Source organism: Haliotis rubra, unplaced genomic scaffold (assembly GCF_003918875.1).
Source record: "Haliotis rubra isolate DU_JTF1 unplaced genomic scaffold, ASM391887v1 Scf18, whole genome shotgun sequence".
NCBI lineage: Eukaryota > Metazoa > Mollusca > Gastropoda > Lepetellida > Haliotidae > Haliotis > Haliotis rubra.
The window spans coordinates 3,570,868-3,592,641 of NW_025765780.1; the positions used below are offsets into that span (position 1 = coordinate 3,570,868).

At 43.0% G+C, this 21,774-nt stretch overlaps 1 protein-coding gene across 1 annotated transcript in view; it reads right to left on the reverse strand.

The window, feature by feature from the left end:
* The window catches only part of LOC124273381 (zinc finger protein GLI1-like), a 208,838-nt gene that overhangs the window by 125,299 nt on the left and 61,765 nt on the right, over positions 1 to 21,774 (reverse strand). The window contains exon 2 of the mRNA XM_046708649.1: positions 17,845 to 18,049. Within this exon, the coding sequence (XP_046564605.1) occupies positions 17,845 to 18,020 (176 nt within the window). The 5' untranslated portion in view covers positions 18,021 to 18,049. The remainder of the gene's footprint in view (positions 1 to 17,844; positions 18,050 to 21,774) is intronic.

The window sequence follows — 21,774 nt, forward strand, 5'->3', positions numbered from 1 at the left end:
TGTGGTCAGACATCAGTCCTCTAGATATGGGACTGGCAGCAGATGGGAGACAAGAAGTAGAGGGTAGAGTCAGTAGACACTAGAGTTACTGTGGTCAGACATCAGTCCTCTAGATATGGGACTGGCAGCAGATGGGAGACAAGAAGTAGAGGGTAGAGTCAGTAGACACCAGAGTTACTGTGGTCAGACATCAGTCCTCTAGATATGGGACTGGCAGCAGATGGGAGACAAGAAGTAGAGGGTAGAGTCAGTAGACACCAGAGTTACTGTGGTCAGACATCAGTCCTCTAGATATGGGACTGGCAGCAGATGGGAGACAAGAAGTAGAGGGTAGAGTCAGTAGACACCAGAGTTACTGTGAGTTACTGTGGTCAGACATCAGTCCTCTAGATATGGGACTGGCAGCAGATGGGAGACAAGAAGTAGAGGGTAGAGTCAGTAGACACCAGAGTTACTGTGGTCAGACATCAGTCCTCTAGATATGGGACTGGCAGAAGATGGGAGACAAGAAGTAGAGGGTAGAGTCAGTAGACACCAGAGTTACTGTGAGTTACTGTGGTCAGACATCAGTCCTCTAGATATGGGACTGGCAGCAGATGGGAGACAAGAAGTAGAGGGTAGAGTCAGTAGACACCAGAGTTACTGTGGTCAGACATCAGTCCTCTCAATATGGGACTGGCAGCAGATGGGAGACAAGAAGTAGAGGGTAGAGTCAGAAGACACCAGAGTTACTGTGGTCAGACTGTGGGACAGACATCAGTCCCTCTAGATATGGGACTGGCAGCAGATGGGAGACAAGAAGTAGAGGGTAGAGTCAGTAGAGACCAGAGTTACTGTGGTGAGACATCAGTCCTCTAGATATGGGACTGGCAGCAGATGGGAGACAAGAAGTAGAGGGTAGAGTCAGAAGACACCAGAGTTACTGTGGTCAGACATCAGTCCTCTAGATATGGGACTAGCAGCAGATGGGAGACAAGAAGTAGAGGGTAGAGTCAGTAGACACCAGAGTTACTGTGGTCAGACATCAGTCCTCTAGATATGGGACTAGCAGCAGATGGGAGACAAGAAGTAGAGGGTAGAGTCAGTAGACACCAGAGTTACTGTGGTCAGACATCAGTCCTCTAGATATGGGACTAGCAGCAGATGGGTGACAAGAAGTAGAGGGTAGAGTCAGTAGACACCAGAGTTACTGTGAGTTACTGTGGTCAGACATCAGTCCTCTATATATGGGACTAGCAGAAGATGGGAGACAAGAAGTAGAGGGTAGAGTCAGTAGACACCAGAGTTACTGTGGTCAGACATTAGTCCTCTAGATATGGGACTAGCAGCAGATGGGAGACAAGAAGTAGAGGGTAGAGTCAGTAGACACCAGAGTTACTGTGGTCAGACATCAGTCCTCTAGATATGGGACTAGCAGCAGATGGGAGACAAGAAGTAGACAGAGGACTGTAGAGTCAGTAGACACCAGAGTTACTGTGGTCAGACATCAGTCCTCTAGATATGGGACTAGCAGCAGATGGGTGACAAGAAGTAGAGGGTAGAGTCAGTAGACACCAGAGTTACTGTGAGTTACTGTGGTCAGACATCAGTCCTCTAGATATGGGACTGGCAGCAGATGGGAGACAAGAAGTAGAGGGTAGAGTCAGAAGACACCAGAGTTACTGTGGTCAGACATCAGTCCTCTAGATATGGGACTGGCAGAAGATGGGAGACAAGAAGTAGAGGTAGAGTCAGTCAGTAAGACACCAGAGTTACTGTGGTCAGACATCAGTCCTCTAGATATGGGACTGGCAGCAGATGGGAGACAAGTAAGTAGAGTCAGGACACCAGAGTAGAGTCAGTAGACACCAGAGTTACTGAGAGTTACTGTGGTCAGACATCAGTCCTCTAGATATGGGACTAACAGCAGAAGATGGGGAGACAAGAAGTAGAGGGTAGAGTCAGTAGACTGGCACCAGAGTTACTGTGGTCAGACATCAGTCCTCTAGATATGGGACTGGCAGCAGATGGGAGACAAGTCAGAGTAGAGGATGTAGAGTCAGTAGACACCAGAGTTACTGTGAGTTACTGTGGTCAGACATCAGTCCTCTAGATATGGGACTGGCAGCAGATGGGAGACAAGAAGTAGAGGTAGAGTCAGTAGACACCAGAGTTACTGTGTCCTCTAGTCAGACATCAGCCCTGTGGTCTAGATATGGGACTAGCAGCAGATGGGAGACAAGAAGTAGAGGTAGAGTCAGTAGACACCAGAGTTACTGTGGTCAGACATCAGTCCTCTAGATATGGGACTGGCAGATATGGGACTGGCAGCAGATGGGAGACAAGAAGTAGAGGGTAGAGTCAGAAGACACCAGAGTTACTGTGAGTTACTGTGGTCAGACATCAGTCCTCTAGATATGGGACTAGCAGCAGATGGGAGACAAGAAGTAGAGGTAGAGTAGAGTCAGAAGACACCAGGAGTTACTGTGGTCAGACATCAGTCCTCTAGATATGGGACTGGCAACAGATGGGAGACAAGAAGTAGAGGTAGAGTCAGTGACACCAGAGTTACTGTGGTCAGACATCAGTCCTCTAGATATGGGACTGGCAGAAGATGGGAGACAAGAAGTAGAGGGTAGAGTCAGTAGACACCAGAGTTACTGTGGTCAGACATCAGTCCTCTAGATATGGGACTGGCAGCAGATGGGAGACAAGAAGTAGAGGGTAGAGTCAGTAGACACCAGAGTTACTGTGGTCAGACATCAGTCCTCTAGATATGGGACTAGCAGCAGATGGGAGACAAGAAGTAGAGGGTAGAGTCAGTAGACACCAGAGTTACTGTGAGTTACTGTGGTCAGACATCAGTCCTCTAGATATGGGACTGGCAGCAGATGGGAGACAAGAAGTAGAGGTAGAGTCAGTAGACACCAGAGTTACTGTGGTCAGACATCAGTCCTCTAGATATGGGACTGGCAGCAGATGGGAGATGGGAGACAAGAAGTAGAGGTCAGACATCAGTCCCTCTAGAGTCAGCAGATGGGAGACAGAGACACCAGAGTTACTGTGGTCAGACATCAGTCCTCTAGATATGGGACTAGCAGCAGATGGGAGACAAGAAGTAGAGGGTAGAGTCAGTAGACACCAGAGTTACTGTGGTCAGACATCAGTCCTCTAGATATGGGACTGGCAGCAGATGGGAGACAAGAAGTAGAGGGTAGAGTCAGAAGACACCAGAGTTACTGTGAGTTACTGTGAGTTACTGTGACATCAGTCCTCTAGATATGGGACTAGCAGCAGATGGGAGACAAGAAGTAGAGGGTAGAGTCATTAGACACCGGAGTTACTGTGGTCAGACATCAGTCCTCTAGATATTGGACTGGCAACAGATGGGAGACAAGAAGTAAAGGGTAGAGTCAGAAGACACCAGAGTTACTGTGGTCAGACATCAGTCCTCTAGATATGGGACTGGCAGAAGATGGGAGACAAGAAGTAGAGGGTAGAGTCAGTAGACACCAGAGTTACTGTGGTCAGACATCAGTCCTCTAGATATGGGACTGTCAGCAGATGGGAGACAAGAAGTAGAGGGTAGAGTCAGTAGACACCAGAGTTACTGTGAGTTACTGTGGTCAGACATCAGTCCTCTAGATATGGGACTGGCAGCAGATGGGAGACAAGAAGTAGAGGGTAGAGTCAGTAGACACCAGAGTTACTGTGGTCAGACATCAGCCCTCTAGATATGGGACTGGCAGCAGATGGGAGACAAGAAGTAGAGGGTAGAGTCAGTAGACACCAGAGTTACTGTGGTCAGACATCAGTCCTCTAGATATGGGACTGGCAGAAGATGGGAGACAAGAAGTAGAGGGTAGAGTCAGTAGACACCAGAGTTACTGTGAGTTACTGTGGTCAGACATCAGTCCTCTAGATATGGGACTGGCAGCAGATGGGAGACAAGAAGTAGAGGGTAGAGTCAGTAGACACCAGAGTTACTGTGGTCAGACATCAGTCCTCTAGATATGGGACTAGCAGCAGATGGGAGACAAGAAGTAGAGGGTAGAGTCAGTAAACACCAGAGTTACTGTGATCAGACATTAGTCCTCTAGATATGGGACTGGCAGCAGATGGGAGACAAGAAGTAGAGGGTAGAGTCAGTAGACATCAGAGTTACTGTGGTCAGACATTAGTCCTCTAGATATGGGACTGGCAGAAGATGGGAGACAAGAAGTAGAGGTAGAGTCAGAAGACACCAGAGTTACTGTGAGTTACTGTGGTCAGACATCAGTCCCTCTAGATATGGGACTAGCAGCAGATGGGAGACAAGAAGTAGAGGGTAGAGTCAGTAGACACCAGAGTTACTGTGGTCAGACATCAGTCCTCTAGATATGGGACTAGCAGCAGATGGGAGACAAGAAGTAGAGGGTAGAGTCAGTAGACACCAGAGTTACTGTGATCAGACATTAGTCCTCTAGATATGGGACTGGCAGCAGATGGGAGACAAGAAGTAGAGGGTAGAGTCAGTAGACACCAGAGTTACTGTGGTCAGACATTAGTCCTCTAGATATGGGACTGGCAGAAGATGGGAGACAAGAAGTAGAGGGTAGAGTCAGAAGACACCAGAGTTACTGGGAGTTACTGTGGTCAGACATCAGTCCTCTAGATATGGGACTAGCAGCAGATGGGAGACAAGAAGTAGAGGGTAGAGTCAGTAGACACCAGAGTTACTGTGGTCAGACATCAGTCCTCTAGATATGGGACTGGCAGCAGATGGGAGACAAGAAGTAAAGGGTAGAGTCAGAAGACACCAGAGTTACTGTGGTCAGACATCAGTCCTCTAGATATGGGACTGGCAGCAGATGGGAGACAAGAAGTAGAGGGTAGAGTCAGTAGAAACCAGAGTTACTGTGGTCAGACATCAGTCCTCTAGATATGGGACTGGCAGCAGATGGGAGACAAGAAGTAGAGGGTAGAGTCAGTAGACACCAGAGTTGCTGTGGTCATACATCAGTCCTCTCTAGATATGGGACTGGCAGCAGATGGGAGACAAGAAGTAGAGGGTAGAGTCAGTAGACACCAGAGTTACTGTGAGTTACTGTGGTCAGACATCAGTCCTCTAGATATGGGACTGGCAGCAGATGGGAGACAAGAAGTAGAGGGTAGAGTCAGTAGACACCAGAGTTACTGTGGTCAGACATCAGTCCTCTAGATATGGGACTGGCAGCAGATGGGAGACAAGAAGTAGAGGGTAGAGTCAGTAGACACCAGAGTTACTGTGGTCAGACATCAGTTCTCTAGATATGGGACTGGCAGCAGATGGGAGACAAGAAGTAGAGGGTAGAGTCAGTAGACACCAGAGTTACTGTGAGTTACTGTGGTCAGACATCAGTCCTCTAGATATGGGACTGGCAGCAGATGGGAGACAAGAAGTAGAGGGTAGAGTCAGTAGACACCAGAGTTACTGTGGTCAGACATCAGTCCTCTAGATATGGGACTAGCAGCAGATGGGAGACAAGAAGTAGAGGGTAGAGTCAGTAAACACCAGAGTTACTGTGATCAGACATTAGTCCTCTAGATATGGGACTGGCAGCAGATGGGAGACAAGAAGTAGAGGGTAGAGTCAGTAGACATCAGAGTTACTGTGGTCAGACATTAGTCCTCTAGATATGGGACTGGCAGAAGATGGGAGACAAGAAGTAGAGGGTAGAGTCAGAAGACACCAGAGTTACTGTGAGTTACTGTGGTCAGACATCAGTCCTCTAGATATGGGACTAGCAGCAGATGGGAGACAAGAAGTAGAGGGTAGAGTCAGTAGACACCAGAGTTACTGTGGTCAGACATCAGTCCTCTAGATATGGGACTAGCAGCAGATGGGAGACAAGAAGTAGAGGGTAGAGTCAGTAGACACCAGAGTTACTGTGATCAGACATTAGTCCTCTAGATATGGGACTGGCAGCAGATGGGAGACAAGAAGTAGAGGGTAGAGTCAGTAGACACCAGAGTTACTGTGGTCAGACATTAGTCCTCTAGATATGGGACTGGCAGAAGATGGGAGACAAGAAGTAGAGGGTAGAGTCAGAAGACACCAGAGTTACTGGGAGTTACTGTGGTCAGACATCAGTCCTCTAGATATGGGACTAGCAGCAGATGGGAGACAAGAAGTAGAGGGTAGAGTCAGTAGACACCAGAGTTACTGTGGTCAGACATCAGTCCTCTAGATATGGGACTGGCAGCAGATGGGAGACAAGAAGTAGAGGGTAGAGTCAGAAGACACCAGAGTTACTGTGGTCAGACATCAGTCCTCTAGATATGGGACTGGCAGCAGATGGGAGACAAGAAGTAGAGGGTAGAGTCAGTAGAAACCAGAGTTACTGTGGTCAGACATCAGTCCTCTAGATATGGGACTGGCAGCAGATGGGAGACAAGAAGTAGAGGGTAGAGTCAGTAGACACCAGAGTTGCTGTGGTCATACATCAGTCCTCTAGATATGGGACTGGCAGCAGATGGGAGACAAGAAGTAGAGGGTAGAGTCAGTAGACACCAGAGTTACTGTGAGTTACTGTGGTCAGACATCAGTCCTCTAGATATGGGACTGGCAGCAGATGGGAGACAAGAAGTAGAGGGTAGAGTCAGTAGACACCAGAGTTACTGTGGTCAGACATCAGTCCTCTAGATATGGGACTGGCAGCAGATGGGAGACAAGAAGTAGAGGGTAGAGTCAGTAGACACCAGAGTTACTGTGGTCAGACATCAGTTCTCTAGATATGGGACTGGCAGCAGATGGGAGACAAGAAGTAGAGGTAGAGTCAGTAGACACCAGAGTTACTGTGAGTTACTGTGGTCAGACATCAGTCCTCTAGATATGGGACTGGCAGCAGATGGGAGACAAGAAGTAGAGGGTAGAGTCAGTAGACACCAGAGTTACTGTGGTCAGACATCAGTCCTCTAGATATGGGACTAGCAGCAGATGGGAGACAAGAAGTAGAGGGTAGAGTCAGTAGACACCAGAGTTACTGTGATCAGACATCAGTCCTCTAGATATGGGACTGGCAGCAGATGGGAGACAAGAAGTAGAGGGTAGAGTCAGTAGACACCAGAGTTACTGTGGTCAGACATTAGTCCTCTAGATATGGGACTGGCAGCAGATGGGAGACAAGAAGTAGAGGGTAGAGTCAGAAGACACCAGAGTTACTGTGAGTTACTGTGGTCAGAAATCAGTCCTCTAGATATGGGACTGGCAGAAGATGGGAGACAAGAAGTAGAGGGTAGAGTCAGTAGACACCAGAGTTACTGTGGTCAGACATCAGCCCTCTAGATATGGGACTGGCAGCAGATGGGAGACAAGAAGTAGAGGGTAGAGTCAGTAGACACCAGAGTTACTGTGGTCAGACATCAGTCCTCTAGATATGGGACTGGCAGCAGATGGGAGACAAGAAGTAGAGGGTAGAGTCAGTAGACACCAGAGTTACTGTGGTCAGACATTAGTCCTCTAGATATGGGACTGGCAGCAGATGGGAGACAAGAAGTAGAGGGTAGAGTCAGTAGACACCAGAGTTACTGTGGTCAGACATCAGTCCTCTAGATATGGGACTGGCAGCAGATGGGAGACAAGAAGTAGAGGGTAGAGTCAGTAGACACCAGAGTTACTGTGGTCAGACATCAGTCCTCTAGATATGGGACTAGCAGCAGATGGGAGACAAGAAGTAGAGGGTAGAGTCAGTAGACACCAGAGTTACTGTGGTCAGACATTAGTCCTCTAGATATGGGACTGGCAGCAGATGGGAGACAAGAAGTAGAGGGTAGAGTCAGTAGACACCAGAGTTACTGTGGTCAGACATCAGTCCTCTAGATATGGGACTGGCAGCAGATGGGAGACAAGAAGTAGAGGGTAGAGTCAGTAGACACCAGAGTTACTGTGGTCAGACATCAGTCCTCTAGATATGGGACTAGCAGCAGATGGGAGACAAGAAGTAGAGGGTAGAGTCAGAAGACACCAGAGTTACTGTGAGTTACTGTGGTCAGACATCAGTCCTCTAGATATGGGACTGGCAGCAGATGGGAGACAAGAAGTAGAGGGTAGAGTCAGTAGACACCAGAGTTACTGTGGTCAGACATCAGTCCTCTAGATATGGGATTGGCAGCAGATGGGAGACAAGAAGTAGAGGGTAGAGTCAGAAGACACCAGAGTTACTGTGGTCAGACATCAGTCCTCTAGATATGGGACTGGCAGCAGATGGGAGACAAGAAGTAGAGGGTATAGTCAGTAGACACCAGAGTTATTGTGGTCAGACATCAGTCCTCTAGACATGGGACTGGCAGCAGATGGGAGACAAGAAGTAGAGGGTAGAGTCAGAAGACACCAGAGTTACTGTGGAGAGAGGTCCCTTATTTAAAATTTGTGTTATTCAGTTAAATATATTTCAAACCAATCAGCTCATGCTGCTGCATCTAACAAAATTGGGATAGTGGGCTTTTTACTCAACTGAGACAGATGTTAAATTATATGCGTTTTTTTCAAATCAAACTTATTTTATCCAGGGAACCTAATTTGCAGGTTTGACAAGTAAGTTTTTGCCCCGCTGTTTCACTTGCTGCTCTACTGGCAATGTCAACTGGAATTCTTGTACAAATCCTGTATTGAGTATTTGAAATCAAACTAATAACAGTGTATGAAATAAGCCAGACAGACATCAGGGCTGGTAACTTCAAAATGTTACCAGTTCAAAATGGATTTAACCAGACCAAATATGGTGAATTTACTCAGATGTATGGAAAATCTAAATTTTTAGCTGTAAATTTTGACCGTCCGTCAGAAATCTGGACCCTCTCGGGCGGTCGGAGGGGCCTTATGTCATACACTGCTAATAATGATGCATATATGACATAATGAAGCCCAGGTTGCCTCAATTTGACCGACAAGATGGACACATTTACCAACAGGCTGTCACACAAGATGGAAACATTTACCAACAGGCTGTCACACAAGATGGAAACATTTACCAACAGGCTGTCACACAAGATGGAAACATTTACCAACAGGCTGTCACACAAGATGGAAACATTTACCAACAGGCTGTCTCACAAGATGGAAACATTTACCAACAGGCTGTCACACAAGATGGAAACATTTACCAACAGGCTGTCACACAAGATGGAAACATTTACCAACAGGCTGTCACACAAGATGGAAACATTTACCAACAGGCTGTCACACAAGATGGAAACATTTACCAACAGGCTGTCACACAAGATGGAAACATTTACCAACAGGCTATCACACAAGATGGAAACATTTACCAACAGGCTATCACACAAGATGGAAACATTTACCAACAGGCTGTCTCACAAGATGGAAACATTTACCAACATGCTGTTATTATACTGGTAACTTGTGTTATAGTTTTGCAGAGGTGGTTTGCATTTTACTGACAACAGGATGATTAAACATGTTTATTTTTACACAGACTGCATTGAATCAAATATTAGAAAACCAATGAGCTTAAAATAAAATATGGACTTCAGAAAATCTCATTCTTTTGAAACAGAATTACCTTTATCTTATTTGACCATTAAGTCTACCACAAGGAATACCAGACAGATACCAGGTACTAGTGGTCCTGGCCAGTTTCACGGAATAACATTTTTACCATTGACTGACAATTATATTTGGGTAATATTGTCAGATATTAATGATTCATATCACTTTCAGCAAAAACTTGTCACAACCAAAAAACAAAAAAAACCCGACATATTTCTACCACTTTCTCACAAAAAGGACATTCAAGCATTGACATGGCCCAATGCTGGGACAAAGATACAGCTAGGCAGTGGCATTCATCCCTGCCATTAGCAGCAATACATGGACTCTTAGGAATTCATTCACTTTTTGTAAATATCACAATGTTGTATCTCTGAAAATGTGACTTTTACTCTACAATTCTGGGCACTAGTGCTTCAAATTTGCAATGGTGACTAAGTGAGAATGGTCTAGATTTCTCTTAGCATTAATCCTGAAACATTACTACACAAGACACAAAACATGGGTTTCCCCTATTGTACCCAAGTCAGAAATGAGATTCCTATATTGTACCCATGAGGGGACTTGAACCTGGGCCATCAGTGTGACGAGCGAATGGTTTAACCACTAGCCTCTTCCATCACTCCTGAATTGTCAATAGATTAACTCACAGAGGGCTTGTTTTAAGGAAATGAAACCAACTTGCACCCAGTGCAACCTTAGTAATAACCTTATTGCTCCAGACAACTGGTTGCACCTGGGGCTCAACATGAAATTATGTATAATGATTGAGTTTGGGTGTGGATGATTTAGAACAAAAACATTCTCTGTCTGATAAGATCACTTGATCTTATTTAATAATTTTTCACAAAATTCCATAACATGAACAGTAACAGTTATTCAATCACTGTCTGTATAGTCATAAAAGTCACTGCTCCAAGACAGTTCCTCATCACTCTGTTTTCCAGCTGAAGTCTGTGTTCTTTGAACAGCAACATATTAACATGCATTTGGTGCAAGTTGGTATAAAGATGAGGTTGCTTTTAGCACCAGTGCAGTGCAGTGCAGATTCTAAATGCTTAAATCGAGTCCTGTCATCTTGTCAAAGTAGTGGCCACACATCACAGGACGAGTTCAACATGGACCACATCACCAGCAGACGTCACACTGTACGAACGTGTTGTTATTGTGTTGGTCCTGCCATCATTCTGGTGACTTCACCAGCAGAATTCTTACTGTACGAACTAGTTGTTATTGTGTTAATCCTGCCATCTGGTTCTGGTGACTTCACCAGCAGACGTCACACTGTACGAACGGTGTTGTTATTGTGTTGGTCCTGCCACCTGGTTCTGGGGACAGCACCAGCAGACGTCAACTGTACAAACGTGTTGTTATTGTGTTGGTCCTGCCACCTGGTTCTGGGGACAGCACCAGCAGACGTCAACTGTACGAACGTGTTGTTATTGTGTTGGTCCTGCCACCATTCTGGTGACTTCACCAGCAGACGTCACACTGTACGAACGTATTGTTATTGTGTTGGTCCTGCCACCATTCTGGGGACAGCACCAGCAGACGTCACACTGTACGAACGTGTTGTTATTGTGTTGGTCCTGCCACCATTCTGGTGACTTCACCAGCAGACGTCACACTGTACGAACGTGTTGTTATTGTGTTGGTCCTGCCACCTGGTTCTGGGGACAGCACCAGCAGACGTCAACTGTACAAACGTGTTGTTATTGTGTTGGTCCTGCACCCATTCTGGTGACTTCACCAGCAGACGTCACACTGTACAAACGTGTTGTTATTGTGTTGGTCCTGCACCCATTCTGGTGACTTCACCAGCAGACGTCACACTGTACGAACGTGTTGTTTTTGTGTTGGTCCTGCCACCATTCTGGTGACTTCACCAGCAGACGTAACACTGGACGAACATGTTGTTATTGTGTTGGTCCTGCACCCATTCTGGTGACTTCACCAGCAGACGTCACACTGTACAAACGTGTTGTTATTGTGTTGGTCCTGCACCCATTCTGGTGACTTCACCAGCAGACGTCACACTGTACGAACGTGTTGTTTTTGTGTTGGTCCTGCCACCATTCTGGTGACTTCACCAGCAGACGTAACACTGGACGAACATGTTGTTATTGTGTTGGTCCTGCACCCATTCTGGTGACTTCACCAGCAGACGTCACACTGTACGAACGTGTTGTTTTGTGTTGGTCCTGCCACCATTCTGGTGACTTCACCAGCAGACGTAACACTGGACGAACATGTTGTTATTGTGTTGGTCCTGCACCCATTCTGGTGACTTCACCAGCAGACGTCACACTGTACGAACGTGTTGTTATTGTGTTGGTCCTGCACCCATTCTGGTGACTTCACCAGCAGACGTCACACTGTACAAACGTGTTGTTATTGTGTTGGTCCTGCCACCTGGTTCTGGGGACAGCACCAGCAGACGTCACACTGTACGAACGTGTTGTTATTGTGTTGGTCCTGCCACCTGGTTCTGGGGACAGCACCAGCAGACGTCACACTGTACGAACGTGTTGTTATTGTGTTGGTCCTGCCACCATTCTGGTGACTTCACCAGCAGACGTCACACTGTACGAACGTGTTGTTATTGTGTTGGTCCTGCCACCTGGTTCTGGGGACAGCACCAGCAGACGTCACACTGTACGAACGTGTTGTTATTGTGTTGGCCCGGCCACCTGGTTCTGGGGACAGCAACAGCAGACGTCACACTGTACGAACGTGTTGTTATTGTGTTGGTCCTGCCACCTGGTTCTGGGGACAGCACCAGCAGGCGGAGGACCTACTCCTTCAACCTTCAAAATGTGGCATAGTTTGCCGGCAGCCAATTAAACAGGTTCCTATGTAAGGTTGTGTAGCAAGCTTTGTGATTTTAGCCAACAGCTGGTGACAATACAATGAGGAACAAATCTGTACAATACGTGGTTATTGTTGCACCTGTGTAGCGTTCTTCATTACGAGATTCAGCTAGAGTTTGTTTAGTGGCAAAAACGTGTGACAAACAGCTCTGCTGGCGTTAATAAAGAGTCTGCACCTAAGGGTAAGCTCGACACTAGCCCAGTCAAAAAGAGAACCAGCACCTCAAGGGTAGGATAGACAGTAGCCCAATAAAACAGAGAACCAGCACCTCAAGGGTAAGCTAGACAGTAGCCCAGTCAAAAAGAGAACCAGCACCTCAAGGGTAGGATAGACAGTAGCTCAGTCAAATAGAGAGCCAGCACCTCAAGGGTAAGCTATACGGTAGCCCAGTCAAACAGAGAACCAGCACCTCAAGGGTAGGATAGACAGTAGCCCAGTCAAATAGAGAGCCAGCACCTCAAAAGTAAGCTCGACAGAAGCCCAGTCAAATAGGCTATAATCAGAGAACAGTGGAACACCATCATACGCGAGTCCATGATTTATCCCCTTAAAGCAGAGCACAAGGCAGGGAGATAACAAGTACCATCTTGTAACATGTTTTGGTATGATGTGGCAAGAATGGAACCCCAGACCTGCTCCAGTCTGATGTTTTATCTACTACACCACAATGTCAATGTTTAAATCAGTGGCTCACAGACAGATCCGATATGATACAATTTAGCAACAATACTGTATGAATCGCACGACTCAGTTCAGTGTCTTCAACCTGTATATTTAGAGCAAAACTGAACATTAAAATCATTCTGTTGAGTTGAGTCTCTGTTTCAGTTTCCTTGCTGGTATATGAGAACATAGTACTGACTAATAAATAGCTATCAAATATCATGCACTATAAATATTTCAGAATTATTTTCTGCAAAAAACTGTAACATATACACAGGCTATCCGTCAATAACAATTTGGTTCGTAGTTGCTGTATTTAGGTGTCATTAGTTGAGAATGTTGAGTCTTGTTTCAAATATTAATCTTCTGTGAAAACATGTCACATATCCATTATATTCATTCAAAACAAATGTAGAGATATGATGAAGAGGATATGGTAACTGAAACACAGACGGTCCAAAGATACGGTCACAGTTGGACTGCATACTATTACCGGTATATCGCAATACGCTTTTCAAACGATACATAGAGAACAGGTGCATTGGGCAAAGAACATATATGAAGTTTTTGTGACTATCTTTATGGTTTGAGTTAAAATCTACACAGAGTTTCGTTCACAACAGATGTTTTACTTCGTTATTCAATAATAAAACGGCATACTGTAATTCTGTAAATTGTTAAAAAAGAAAAAAGAATACTTGACTATACAACCTAATTTTGAGATTGCTGTTATCAGAAACATAACATATATTGTTTAGGGACGTATAATGCAGAAAATAGGAGAGACATGTACAATTAGTGCCACTGTCAAACACTTAAGTTCCCAATATATCGCAATATGGGTAGCTGAATCGCAATATATTGCAATACAATCTATTTGCCAATACACAGCCCTAGGTGGACCCCACCCCACCCATCAGGTGGGCTGGTGAGGGTCCTGATTAAGTTTTGTTTTCTGCATAAATGAACTCTAGCATCTACCTGATGGTAAATTGGGTAGGCAGTCAGCAAGGATGTGTTCTCAATCCTTGCTCTTTACCAATCTCAGACTTCAAACAGATTCATGATAAATTTGTACCCAGCAGTTGATGAAAACAATTTGTTACACAATACATATGAAAACAGAAAGGAGTACATTGCATATTTATGTATAGAGAATAATACTGGAATCAAACGGACATCTGCTTCAGACTCCGCAACAGGCTGTTTGCACCATATGCAGTTTGATTTCTTCCAGAATAATTCATGTATCTCGTAAACTCCTGTACAATCTGGTATGGACACTTGTACTGTATTTTATTATGAGCTAGCAAGTTACTGGCCATTATGAGCCGATAATATTTCCAAATCATGAATTTCTTAATGACTGAACTCCGTAAACGTGGTATAATGATCCGATAAATATGCAAATGAGGCAAATCAAGGAGGTATCTACTTTTCATAAGCTACATCAATCTGATGCCTACTTGTTTGATAAACTGTTGCCAACCAACCCAATTATATACCTTGTCACTAATAGCAAAACACTGCCCCATATCACCCAGCAGTGTGTATTGAATGGGGAAGATCACTCAGAAACTGCAGTTTCTACAAATATTTTAGTGAAAGACAACTTGAAGTGTGTCAACATCAATTGTGATATCACAAACAACCTTATAATGTCAGGCTAGTAAAATATGCCAGACTGTTGTGACCAATCAGAGAGTAAAATCTTACAAAAGTGATGATAAGGACAAGTCATTAAAAACATTGATTCTAACTTGGACTAACAGCCATTGCTCTCTGGTACTTGACGGAAGAGGCTGATATTTGTAGGATGTATTTTTTATTTTATATCTGCATGAAGAAATACTGCCAGTTAACAAATTTAGGTTTAAAATAATATAAACTTCATAAATGTTAAATAATGTATTGACATGTTATAGCTATGAAATGTTTTGAATATCCAATGAAATTCCAGTTTTGTCGTCAATGTTAGACAAGGTCAGATTTTACTAATGGTATACAGCCTTACAATTTAACATCCATTTGTGCTTGGTTTATGGATGTGCTGACCTTAAAAGTTAATTATTTTTTTAAAAAACCCAACAGAATTATGGGTTTTTTAAATTCTGTTGACAGTAAACAGGAACAGAAATCTTTCTCACAATTTAACATAAATATATTTTTTAAACCTACAGATTTAAATTAAACCTCAAAATGATTTTAAAATCCTGTAAAATGCCCTTTTTTATAAAAAAAATTCTGACCTACTGACCAAAGTTTCCACTAACAAATTCAATAACTGAAAAATAAGATTCATCTGGCTTAAATAGTTTTAAATGTCAGGCAGTCAGGAGCTCTAACAGAAATTTCAAGAAAACATTTAGTGTGTTAGTAGGGGAACTGTCGTGGATCAGTTGGCAAGATGGAACCAGAAAATACAGAACCACCTTACCTCTCTGGTTATTGTGATTATGGGGCCATTAGGGCTTGATTCCCCACATGGGTACAATATATAAAACCCATTCCTGGTGTCCCCCACCGTGATATTGCTGGGATGTTGCTAAAAGCGGCAAAAAAAGGCAGAAGAAAGTGTCTTTTGACAAGAGTGGATATAGCTGTCTGTCCTGGCTGCTGTTGTACAAAATGATATCCTCGCTGAGGTGACCGTAACTCACTTACCTTAACATAGACTAAGTGTGGTCTTAGCACGAAGGTGACCATATCTCACATACCTTAACAATAGACTAAGGGTGGTCTTAGCGCTAAGGTGACAGTAACTCACATACCTTAACAATAGACTTAGGGTGGTCTTAGCCTAAGGTGACAGTAACTCACATACCTTAACAATAGACTTAGGGTGGTCTTAGCGCTAAGGTGACAGTAACTCACATACCTTAACAATAGACTTAGGGTGGTCTTAGCGCTAAGGTGACCGTAACTCACATACCTTAACAATAGACTTAGGGTGGTCTTAGCGCTAAGGTGACCGTAACTCACATACCTTAACAATAGACTTAGGGTGGTCTTAACGCTAAGGTGACCGTAACTCACATACCTTAACAATAGACTTAGGGTGGTCTTAGCGCTAAGGTGACCGTAACTCACATACCTTAACAATAGACTTAGGGTGGTCTTAGCTTAAGGTGACCGTGAACTCACATACCTTAACAATAGACTTAGGGTGGTCTTAGCTTAAAGGTGACCGTAACTCACATACCTTAACAATAGACTTAGGGTGGTCTTAGCCGTAACTAAGGTGACCTAAGTGAACTCACATACCTTAACAATAGACTTAGGGTGGTCTTAGCGCTAAGGTGACCGTAACTCACATACCTTAACAATAGACTTAGGGTGGTCTTAGCACTAAGGTGACCATAACTCACATACCTTAACAATAGACTTAGGGTGGTCTTAGCGCTAAGGTGACCGTAACTCACATACCTTAACAATAGACTTAGGGTGGTCTTAGCGTAAGGTGACCATATCTCACATACCTTAACAATAGACTTAGGGTGGTCTTAGCGCTAAGGTGACCGTAACTCACATACCTTAACAATAGACTTAGGGTGGTCTTAGCACTAAGGTGACCATAACTCACATACCTTAACAATAGACTAGGGTGGTCTTAGGGTGACCATGGTACTTAACAATAGACTAAGGGTGACCAAGGTGACTCACATACCTTAACAATAGACTTAGGGTGGTCTTAGCGCTAAGGTGACCACAACTCACATACCTTAACAATAGACTTAGGGTGGTCTTAGCACGAAGTTGACCGTATCTCACATACCTTAACAATAGACTAAGAGTGGTCTTAGCACGAAGGTGACCATATCTCACATACCTTAACAATAGACTTAGGGTGGTCTTAGCGCTAAGGTGACCGTAACTCACATACCTTAACAATAGACTTAGGGTGGTCTTAGCGCGAAGGTGACCGTATCTCACATACCTTAACACAGACTTAGGGTTGCTTTATACAACAGCACCCTAATCAGTGTTCACGAATAGCATTTGACCCTCTGACAATTCCGGCAGATTCGTCAACAGTCCGATAGAAGTCTACAACCCACCGGCCCAAGTGTCTGACTGGATATTTGACAATGACTTTGACTGAAGTTGTTATATATATATATGACACGTGTTTGCTGTTTATGAATCTTATGGTTGTTAATAATTTCAATGCCAATTATAAGAAATGTTAAATCTGAAATGTGTGTTTAATTTTATTCTATGGGTCCTGTGACTTTTCATTGGGTCAGACAGACATCTGAAACTTACAGGACCCAATATCCTGTTACTTTGAAACACCATTTGTGAACACTGCATTCAGCAACTGTGTCTCACAGAAGTCAAGGAATTCATATACAACACCATGAACATCAACAGGTCCTCAGACCCTTCAACATACAAGCCATGGAACCGATCACCATTTACAGCCGAATACCACCTGAACTCACACAGTGAGGATTATCTGGAATAATGGCTGTTGCAAATGTAGTTACAAAAAAATACAAGAATACCTATTTTCACAACGGATTATACACTGCATTTTGTTCACATTTTATCATCTCAACTTGCCAAATTCCATAAACCTTCCAGTCAAACTGATCCATTGACTAAGAATTAGTTGTATACATGACACTGAATCACAATGTAAGAAAATCATAGAAGCAATTTTTTACCAAACTTGACATATATTGTCTTGCTTTGATTTAGTGGAAGTTGGCTAATATATTGTAACGATTCCACTCCGACCATACTGGCTGACAGCTCTGTTCAAAGGCAACAATTGAGTTAAAAAATGCGGTTCTCACCTTGGAAGAAGAAAGCAGTCGTCAGACCTCTTGCCTCCCCCATAGGAGCCCAGAAGATGGAGCGGGTGGTGGGGGATGGGCACTTTGATGGGGCTGACATTTTCGGAGGAGGTCTGAGACAGTGACGATGTAACTGCTTCCACCGCCTGCGAAATTAGCCTTTCCATGTGCAGCATCCAAGCAGACGTCTCATGGAATGCTGAGTCTGAAAACATCACACAGTGTCACAGAAGTCCACAAGTATATACACGCATGCCACACATCAACATATATCGAGATGCATCATCACTCATCCCTGACATATTCCTTCTCGGAACAGCTGTTCCCCCCTTCACACCTTTCGGTAACACCATAAGATGATGAGACAGTCAATCACAGAACACACAGTGATGTGATCCGAATATGGTTGACCAATCAAATTTGTTCCCAAGTGACCGATCTAACAGAAGCAACTGATCTATCTATACCTTGAGTTTAGTAACTTTAGTTACTGAACGGAATTGAATTGATTTTATAGTTGAACAAATTTTATAGTTGAACAAATATGCAGATGCTTAAACATTTCGTAATTTTAGATACAATGGGTGATATTGAAAGGAACATTGCAAGGCATCACCAGGGTCTGATGTAACCAAACAGACGGATGAGGAGCTGATGGACAGTGATTGTCTTAAAACAGATTACACCTCTAGACACAGGTACATCATAACACACCTACCTTACTCTCTCTACCTGTCTGAGTGTGACTGACCTAAAATAGATCACACCTCTAGACACAGGTACATCATGACAAACCTACCTTACTCTCTCTACCTCTCTACCTGTCTGAGTGTGAATGACCTAAAATAGATTACACCTCTAGACACAAGTACATCATGACACACCTACCATACTCTCTCTACCTGACCTGTCTGAGTGTGAATGACTTAAAATAGATTACACCTCTAGACACAGGTACATCATAACACACCTACCTTTCTTTCTTTCAGCCAAATGATCATAATTACCTTACAAATGTTGCATTACAGCGTTAAAACATTGCTAATGAGCACTGCAAGTGTGTCATCCTTTGTAATCGATTCATCCTTGTTAGAATGCACACACACACACACATCACATTCCATCATGCATGTTTGTCTGACTGCATATAATTAACATCCAGATGCAAGTTGTGCATACACAACCCTGAAATATTGTGCAACTCTCCAAATGTCCATAAAAGTACGTGGTTTGTTCTGAAGGACAGTGATAATGTTTCTAAAGGTTCTCGACATTTTTTAATCATGTGTGGAAATGATATGGAAGAATGTCATATCAAAAGTTGATAAAATCCTGTAACTGTAACAGTGACATTTGTCTCAAGTCACTGGCAGTATACCAGTGTTAAGGATTTACCTGGACTAGTGGTGGGAATCGGAAACCAACTTCACTATGAATTATCGGAGGACTTTTGGCGAACGATCATCGATTATAATCGAAATATACACATTTTTAATGTAATCACCAATTATTCCCAAGTTTTTTTTCTAATTAATGCTTTTTTTCTAATTAATGCTTTTTTTTCTAACTAATGCTTTTTTTAAAACTAATACTGTCATGCAATGAAATGCACGCATGCAAGAAAGACACTGGAACTGTAATTACAATAACAGTGGTTACAATGTTACAATGCTTACTGTCATCTGTTCATTGCTTGATTATTTTATGCTATATCATATATATATATATATATATATATTAATCATTAATCATTAATCCTTCTTCGATCGCTTTTCGGTTATTTTCGATCATCGGAACAACACTAACCTAGCCCTCCTCAGTGGCTGATATTTTTTGCACCAAGTTTGAAACAAATGTCTGGAACTATTACTAAACTGAAATTAAGAATTTGCAAAGTCATGTTCATGCGGCAATAACTGATGTTGCTGCAAGATGACATGCATTTCACTGATAACAGGGGAGATAAAAAAAGCCAGTATGTTTAATTATACATGTTTGCATTCAGTGCAAAATTCAAATACCCCTGAATTTTCTGAAATAAGAATTTTTTTAAGAACTCAAAGTTTTGAACACAATTGCATGGAGCTTTCTTCCTAGTTTGTTTGCCATGGGCAATTAGTTTGATATCCAAGATCACATTAAGATATCAGAAACAATCAAAGAAAGAATGTGTATTACAATAATACATAATTAGTTATGTGGAATAGTTTCATTCACAACTTATTTTGTACTCAAATATAAAATCTAATTCCTTGGTTGGTTTACACACTCTTTGAACACTCACATCACCATTTCTACATCAGCAATATTCCAGCAATATTCCAGATATACGGCAGGGGACACCAGAAAGGGGTTTCACACGTTGTACCCATGTGGGGAATCAAAACCGAGTCTTCGGGGTGACAAACTAACGCTTGGCTATGTCACCGCCCTCCCATTTCTACATAAAACACAGGATTGTATCAAATATTCAACTTAAATAGGCTTAGGTTCACTAATCTCATGGATTTTTCACTCATATTCATGTTCCTTATCTACCTGAAGATCTGAGGATACCTGGTCTCATTAAGTACCTGAAGATCTGAGGTTACCTGGTCTCATTAAGTAAAGATCTGAGGATACCTGGTCTCAAAGTACCTGAAGATCTGAGGATACCTGGTCTCATTAAGTACCTGAAGATCTGAGGTTACCTGGTCTCATTAAGTAAAGTTGCGCAGTATCGACACATCTAATATAGTGGTATGAATAAGTAAAGAAGGCCATTGTTTTAAATCATCACGTTTCCCTGTCACTGACCTACTGTTAACTGATGAAGATTGGCCTCAGTCTACCAACAACAATTCTCATTGGATAATTAGCCTGACGTTATTAACTTAACCAATCACGTTTCGCCTTATTTCAGCGCTCGAAACTGTTTGAGTTGGAGTCAAAATTACGTTCTTGCTGTGTGGAAATAATTTAAATAAATATTCAGATATTGAATCGAAATAGTGATAATGGTTATTGAAACTCGAAACTAAGGTGTCAGATTCGATTTCCGAATTGATCGAACCAAATCGTTGCAGCCCTAATCAAGATTTAGTGTTGGCCTTGGTTCAAACCCAAAACAAAAAATCTCAAAACCCTGTCAAATTTTGAACTTGGTCTCACATACATGTATGATTTCAGTCTCTTGAAAATGTCAAAGGGTTTATTCTTAATGTATGTAAACATTGTGCCATCATATAGTTGAGGTCATAATATTCTGACACCTGCACCCTCACCCCAAAACAAGGAATATTTGTGTTTTCTTTTTGGCATTATTTTCATTAAAATATAAATTTCTAAATCGAGGTGGTAAACAATTGAAACTGAATCATTTCAGAAACTGACAACTGACTGTCTCAAGAACCTATTTTCTCTTCATGTAGACTGATCGAGGGGTCAAAGGTTACTCAAGCTTCTTCAGATGCAATCTAATGTGAAGGTGTTTATTCTCAGATCTTCATGCAGATCACGGGCCTAGAAGTCAGTAAGTGAATGTTGTTTTGTGCCTCAGTAGTGTGGGAAATTTATGCTGGTCCTGTGGTCGCTGGCTAGTAACAATTCATTAGGACCACTAAATGATAAACTTGCAGTGGTCCTGGAAGCCAGTGTATTTAGTTAAGTAAATCTACGAATGGTATTTTGGACCACTGAAGTACAGACAGGACCACTAATTATTGTCCTCTCACTGGACCTTTGAAAGGTTTCTGTCCCTGCACGGTAAGCCATAATCCAGCTACATCACTACAGTCAGCAAATAGGGTTAATAATCAAGATCGCCAAACCAAACCTTAAACTTCAGCCTGTTTTACACAATTATTTGTAAATATATTTTGCTATTTACAGGACACCTTCACAGTTATAAATCTGCTAATTGGACCAGATAAACTGGTGGTTGACAGTATG